We start from the raw sequence: 7,599 nt of genomic DNA on the forward strand, positions 1-7,599 counted from the left end.
AGACCGAATAACTGAAAACACCCGTTTAAGATTCAGGTACATAAAATAACATTTTAGATTGGCATTTTAAGATTGCATTTAGTTGCAAATCACACATTGTATGAAGAGCTAAAAGCTATTAGTTTGCAATATTTCAACAGAAAAATTAAAATACTCAGATATTTTGATTACTTTTTATTAAGGAACCGAAAATAACACGATTCAGTAAAAAAAACATCTTTCACTTCCTCTGTATGTTTTGTTGGCTGACAACTCCATTTGTCAGTTGATAATTCGGATCTTTGTTGTCCGAAAGATCCACGAGTAGTACCGTGCTACTCGAGTGTAGACGCCATACTTTCCCTCCATGGCACATTCCTCCCCCCAGCTGACGATACCTGTCAGGAACCAAGTGCCGTTGGAATAAGTGGCATGCGGCCCCCCACTGTCCCCCTTGCATGAATCCTTCTGTTCACTTTCGTAGCCAGCACAGAACATAAAGCGTGTGATGTGGTGTAATGTGCTGCTCTGTTTACACACGGTGCGGTCCACGTAGGGGACCTCCAGCTTCTTAAGGGTGGTGGGCTGTCGGCCTGTTGAACTAAGCTTTCCCCAGCCGCTCACCAGAGAGCTGCTGGAGTCCCTCAATAGCTTCTCTATAAAGTCTTTGGGACCCAGGCAGATGGGACGCCGTTGGTTGGACAGTTCCACTGGAATGGCGAGCTTCAGTAGTGCGATGTCATTTTCATGCAGGGACTTCTTGGCATTATACGTGGGGTGCATATGCTGCTCTGCCACCTCATGGTTTCGCTCTGGACCCTCATCCTGGCTCACGTCATGTTCACCTAGAAGCATAGATTAATGTATAAGCATTAGAATTACTCTCTGCACCAGGCAATGTGTCAGGTCTATAGCATCTTCTGAACTTAAATCTCAAACGTCAGAGCGCCACTGAATGCACCAACTACGATGAGGCCACTGCATTACCACACAATAAAAGGATAAAATGCATTGATAACTGTTCGATTGTCGGTCTCAAGCAAGTGTCAAGTATGAATTATTTGTTCTTACATGAACTGTAACCAATGGCTGCTTGGAGGATAGAGAAGTTATGCTTTGGGAAATAGTCAGCATTAATTTGTACTTATTGGAATAAAATGTGCAAATAACCGACATGGTCCAAAGAAAAACATGTCCTGACATCAGTTGCAATGATTAAGACCAGTTTGTCTTTACTTTAGAGTTATGGATCATAGATTACATGTTTGTTTTTCCTACCCACTCTGACGAAGAAACTCTCTATGCCAGTACCCTCCAGCACCAGACAATGGGCAGCGGTGATGACCCATAATTCATTGAGCAGAGATCCTCCACAGAAAGGCTCTGCTCTTTGACGGGTGTCTGAGGAAGACATCAGGGCCACCTGCACACAAACACAAATACATCCATATGCACAAAATGGCAGAGCAACATCACAGCACAATGCTGCCTCCTTGTCCCCTTCACATTTTCTCTTCTCCATCCACCCTCTCTCCTCGCCACTGCAGTCTAATCTTTCACCTCCTTTTCCCGCTTTGACTTCTGTGCCTCTTAAAAAGGGAAAATACAGCAGTTTTTACTTCACTATAAAGGTTTGACGTTTAACAATGTAGCGTGAGATGCAATCTTGCACAACCGGATGTCTGCTTTATTCAGCTGATATGTGGCATATAACTTTAGATCTCAAAAATCCAGAAGCAGCAAGCAAACAGCCCTCTATGCTTCTCCTTCTTTTCTTTTTTTGTCCACTTTTGTGCTTTAATATCTCCAGACTTTCAAGTCGTATATTTATGCAAGATTAGATGGAGAAGCAACATACAATCCAAAACAAAGAAGTACAAAAACAACCAATCACATAATATTGTTCACCATTTGCAGGTGATGTCATTATACGTCACGTCTTCTGTAAAGAAGAAAGCGAAAAAAAACCACCTAACTGTGAATATTACCCATTTGCCTTCAGCTCATCCCCATCTCTTTGTTCTGCACCCCACACTACAGTACCTGCCAAGGTATCTCTCCAGGATTTGCATCATCGCCTCCCACAATCCTCTGGTCAGTGTTCTCTTGTGCTGTGATGGTGGGGAGTGTGGGGAAGAAAGCCCAGGAAGGCAGCTGCTTCTTCTCCGTTTCAGTGGCACTGCTTGCCTCCCCACTGTTCATGAGAACCGCCGCTGGATTTACAGAGGAGCTTGAATCCGACCTCACTGATCGTTTTTTTACCGCTGAGGCCGCAGAGATGTTGGACGGGTCTGAATCATTTGTATTGAAGTCGTCGTAATCAATAAACTCCTCGTGATAGAAGTCATCTTCCAGGGTGTAGCTGGAATTGTCTTGTCTGTGAGAGCTGTTTGCCGGGCTTGATGACCGCGGGATTATGGAGGACTGCACATAACCGCAGCTGAATTGTTCTGAGGAGGGAACAAAGGACAAAACGAAGAGAGAGAGACATCATTTAATATTAGTGTCAGAGCAACCCTTTTGTTATTTTGTCACATGCTGAGGGTGCAGCCATACAGCTTTAAACTATGGGCAGATTCAACTATTTCACTGTGATTTTACTTATATTATCACACGGTTGTTATGTTGATCACTCTGGCTCCTGAGCAAATACAGTACCACAGAGCAGTTGCCATTTCTATGTTTGCCCTTTTGTTAGCTAGCTGACCAATTGATTTAGGCTTTTGGAGTGGTTAGGTTTTTAGTAAGAATTTGGAATGTGTCAGCAGTAGGTTAGAGATGGGTGTGTTTGCTAAAGATAAGGGTTTTTTAGTGGTTACGGTCAGTGTAATCACAGGTCGATTCAGTCTATGTTGAAGCAGTTGCTCCGGCATCGTTGGTTTAAAAAGCAGGTGTTCATGCTGTCAACAGAACATTATGTAAGCTATTTGACAGCTATAAACTGTAACACACAGTTTGTGAGCCAGTCTGTTAGAAGTGGGACGAGAAGTGAAACATGATGAGTCCAGCATTCTGTGTTATTGCGGTTTATAAGACGGCTCGTATATCACTCTTGAGTTCTGGTTCGTATCCGTCTGTGGGTGAGGAAGTTTATGTAAAGCAACTGACACCAGGTTTTCATGAAACTGGTACAATTTAGTAGCAAAATCTTTTTGTGTACAATGAGGTTCCAGTGTTGTAAGATTGTTTTCATTCGTACATATGTGACATAGACAGTTACCCTTTTTGCTTTGGCATTGCACTTCATGCACATTTACTATGCTCAGGTCAAAAGTATGTACTTTTATTCAAACATTGTAGCTTAATCTCTGCTACTTTACTTCTACTCCATTATATTTCAAATTCAAATGTTGTACTTTTTACTATTGCTTAAGAGCTTTAGTCTAATTCGGATTATCAATTCAATAATAAATGATGATTAAACTACACAGCAGTATATCAAGTAGTCAAAATGAGCTCCCTCTTTACCAACTGCGTCATCAGTGATGTTTACACATTAATTAATTATTGACTGACTGAATCAATAACTATAATCAATAATATAAAATCCACTATTCTGAAATGAGCCATTGTGCCTTATGAGTACTTTTACTCTTGATACTTTGAGTATATTATGATGTTACTGCTTTTGTACATTTGAGTAAAATCTAGAATGCAGGACTTTTACTTTCTACTTTACTTGAACAGAGTATTTCTACACCGTGATATTGCTACTTTTCCATCATTTTCCATCATGAAAGTTCTGAGCACTTCTTCCACCACTGAAAATATATATTATATGCACTCTTTGTTCAGTCTGCATTCACTGTAATGTGGGTAGTGTAGTAATTAGAGTGTAAAATAGAGCACAGTGATTAGGGATGTGGTGAGGGACACGCCATAGACACAATTTATGAACTTCTACATATACAGTAGCCTATAACCAACACCCTGAACAACCACTTTGCTGAATATATGGTTTATGATTTTTTTTTGTACCTGTTGCTTTACAGCTCCTCTTGTTTGGCCCGAGTTTGTAACCAGTTGCACACTTACACACGGGTCTGTCCGCCGTCATGAAACAGAAATGGGAACATCCACCGTTGTTGACGAAACACTGCTTGTTCATCTCTGGAAACAGGCGGGAAAGCAGATGGAATCTCTTTTATGTGCTTGTCTTAATCATCTTAGCCCCCACACTGTATGACTGTATATATGTGTGTATATCTATATATATATATACAAAACATATATACATATACCAGATCGGCCTATTGTTACCGATATCTGTATCGGTGCATTTCTAATACACTACACTGTACGTGTGTCAGCGAAAAGAAAGAACTCACCGATTTCACAGTTCTTGCCGTTGAAGTTTCCTTGGCAGTAACAGGTATACGTGTTGATTCCGTCTTCACACACACCTCCATTTTGGCAGGGGGGTGGCTGACACTGGTCACCATCTACACACAAGTATAAAACATACACACACAGGTTCAGAGGTGACGAGGGGCTGTAAAGTAACTGTGACAACTTGTCTTTCACTTGTCTTACCAATGTAGACGGACCAGAATGCCATCTGAAATAAAAACACAGACATTAATGAGAAACATGAGAGTTCAGCCACTTTATTACAGTGGGAGATTGGGTTATACGTGTGTGTATGTGTGTGTGTGTATGTGTGTGTCTAACCCACAGTTTTGTCAACATCCTCAAACACCTCCCTGGCCTCCTCCATCGTGCAGGTTTCTTCTTTACACTCCCGCTCCAGGTTGGCTTTCTGTACTTCTTCAAAAAAGCCGCTGTTGTACCTGCGCAGGCGACGCAGCACCGTGTCTGCTGTCTGCTGAGACACGAACACTGCTCCCAAAAAGGTAACAGAAGACAAAGAAGGAAATGAATGAAAACGCTCTGTTATTGTTCTCCAGTAGTAGCCCTTCAAAAGGAGTTACATACTTATTTTTTTTATGTTTTCTCCAACAATTTGTGGACATTTATTTGCAATGGATCATCGGAGATATGTGTATCAGAAAGTGTAAGTCCCACTGAAGCTAAAATAATGTGTATCGCGTCTGTGTTCAGATTTGACAGAGTTGCGACTCTGAGAAGGAGTAGGTCTACGTTTTTACACAAATTGAAGGAATATGGTGTCAATAAGTGTTTTAAAGAAATTGTATTGCTTCCATGTGTGACACAACCACAGCTGTAGATCCAACTGCTGAAACCAAATCGTTGGGCAAACACCAGCACGCACCTGTCCCTTTCACCCATAGATGTATTACTGTCGGAGAGAGGTCCTGTACTCTTTGCCTTGCACCTCTTTCTTCGTATAAAATATAAATACTAAGCCTTGCATCAGTATACCTCTGTCAAAATGCATTAACCACCTGTTAGACCATCACAACCCATCATCATGGTGTCAAGCTCTCTTATGAGTTTGAAAAGAAAAAAACTAAACCAGGTTCACGTTTGCTTTTTGGTAGTAAGACTACTTTTGTTGAGTATCAAACACTCCTAGTGGACTTACAATACAGCTTTTAAAGGTTGTGGTTTCCTTCACCTTGGAGAACAACAGCTCGAGTCATTTCAAATCATCAGTGTTTACAATGAATTCAAAAGGAATTCAGTTTTTACAGTTACAAGACAGCATGACAAGTGGCACAATGTATCACATCTGCTGTCCTCGATGACAAAAAGTAACGGCAAACTTTTTACAACCACGTTTCAGAACAACAAGGAACTCGATTTTTTGAGTTGCGTCTCTTAAAGTCTTGGGGTCAGAGATTAAGCCTTTAGAAATGACCTCCAGCCTCCTCCTAACCGTTCTGACCTTCTGACGCCTCCTCAATCCGTACCTGCTCCTCTGTCATTTACCTGTGTTTTCCTCTGGGACTTCAGCGGCCAGTCCGTACACCTCCAGCAGTAAGCCAGCTATAAAAGCCAGTAAACAAAGTCTGGCCATCGTGTCCAAACGCTTTTGACTATAGAACCAAAGCGTGAACTGAGTGCCATAGAGACAGATCCACCACTCCAAAGTACAGCAACACACTGTTTATTCACCTGGGAGGCCGCAGAGTATGTGTGTTTGTTCACATTTGTGTGTGTGTGTGTGTGTGTATGTGTGTGTGTGTGTGTGTGTGAGAGAGAAAGAGGGAGGGTAAGGTCAAAAGTGTGGGAGAGATTTTGAATGTGAGTATAGCAGTAAGAGAGAGAGAGAGGTATAAAGAGCCAAAGTTCAAAAAGTAGATGATTTTATTCAATCGCGTCATGTTGAAATTGAGCAACATCAACATCTCAACATCAAATATTGAGAAAGAAGTCCAGTTCTGGACATTGTTGTGTGTTTGTTGACATTACCAGCTGTTGATCATGTTTTCTTATAATGAGTCTTGACCAATAAGCAGCTTTCGTAGCATGGCTTACGTGACAAATGGGGGTAATTGTGCACACACACACACACACACACACAAAAAAGCATACACATCGATTCATTCAGAGGATTTGCTGTTTCAGACTTATTTGGTCTGTATGAAGTAGCTGATGACTAATGTTAGCAAACTAGATAGATATTGCTGTGAAATGACATTATTGACTCAGTTCACTGACTTTTTGACTAATCAGTTTGTGCTGCTTTTACACTGTGCTAGGTGTTTACCATTGTGACATAAATATCACTTATTGCAACAGTGGCTGCTGTTCGCCAAAACATTTACACACAAAGGCTCGCTTTACCCCAACTCTTAATCCTCAAAACAGCCTTTTAAGGAAGCGAGGACAAGGGGGCCAAAATGTCCTAACTCTTCAAAGATGTACTCAAGTTGCTCCTCACAAAGACACACACACACACACACACACACAGAGTAACGTGTCCAGATTTTAAACGGTATCACCGTTCGAGGAGACAAATGTTCCAGATGGGCAAATCAGCTTAAAGTCATTTTGACACAGCAGAAGAGACTGACATTATTATTCAAACTCCTCCGCTGCTGCTGCAATTTACACTCTGGCGCAAAAAACACCCAAACTCCAAGCTTGATCTTGAGTATTGTAGGCTGTTTGATTAGACTGTGAGTTACACAGGGTGTGGCTGCGGACAAATCACTGTGACTGACAGGTCAGCTGGCCTTGAGCCAGCAGCTTCTTGGCAACAGTTGCCTTGTGGTGACTTATTGGCTGAGGGTGATTTAAATGGGAGGGTGGCATGCATCAATCTTGCATCAAAGTGCCATTGAATGAATCCCCTTTGCAAACTTCAGATTTTCACAATGGAAAAGATTGTGTGGGAAGATAACAATTCGCAGGTTCACCGCCCATTTGGTAACAATTGTGATTAAACCACTCCGTGCTGATTAGTGTTCTGGGACCCGAGCTGTCAGTGCTGTGAACAGTGGCTCAGCAGTGGAGGAGGGGGCCGCTGATGTCAAGCATCTCACATGTAAACGGCACAGAAAGAGGCACGGCAAAGTGGGTTAAAAACCAGGAAAAGCATGCTGGTGGGAAAGCTTGTCCCCAGTGGAGCAGAATCCTATCCAGACTGTGTATCGTGACTGCTTATCAAATTGAAATGATTACATCAGCATTTCTATAATCTGATTGTCTTTATTGTGAACAGGCTGTAAACTGGTGAGGAAAAAAGAATTG

General features: G+C 41.8%; 1 protein-coding gene across 1 annotated transcript; it reads right to left on the minus strand.

Moving 5' to 3' along the window:
• Window positions 1-261: 261 nt before the first annotated feature.
• On the minus strand, window positions 262-5,920 carry f9b (coagulation factor IXb). The gene is made up of 9 exons (XM_076102438.1): window positions 5,833-5,920; window positions 5,213-5,218; window positions 4,655-4,818; window positions 4,513-4,537; window positions 4,308-4,421; window positions 3,958-4,089; window positions 2,023-2,429; window positions 1,258-1,402; window positions 262-824 (listed from the first exon to the last, which is right to left on the minus strand). The coding sequence occupies exons 1-9, from the start codon at window positions 5,918-5,920 to the stop codon at window positions 262-264; spliced, it is 1,644 nt and encodes a 547-aa protein (XP_075958553.1).
• Between the last annotated feature and the right edge of the window lie 1,679 nt (window positions 5,921-7,599).

The sequence above is a fragment of the Anarhichas minor genome, unplaced genomic scaffold (genome assembly GCF_050575085.1).
Source record: "Anarhichas minor isolate MPS153535 unplaced genomic scaffold, ASM5057508v1 ptg000027l, whole genome shotgun sequence".
Classification (NCBI taxonomy): Eukaryota; Metazoa; Chordata; class Actinopteri; order Perciformes; family Anarhichadidae; genus Anarhichas; species Anarhichas minor.

Coding starts and splice junctions, on each gene's coding strand:
- f9b (XM_076102438.1), bottom strand. CDS start 5,920: ATGGCCAGACTTTGTTTACTGGCTTTTATAGCTGGCTTACTGCTGGAG. Junction 4,538..4,654: donor TTGAGGATGTTGACAAAACT/GTGGGTTAGACA, acceptor TTTTTATTTCAG/ATGGCATTCTGGTCCGTCTA. Junction 4,090..4,307: donor CGGCAAGAACTGTGAAATCG/GTGAGTTCTTTC, acceptor GCCTGTTTCCAG/AGATGAACAAGCAGTGTTTC.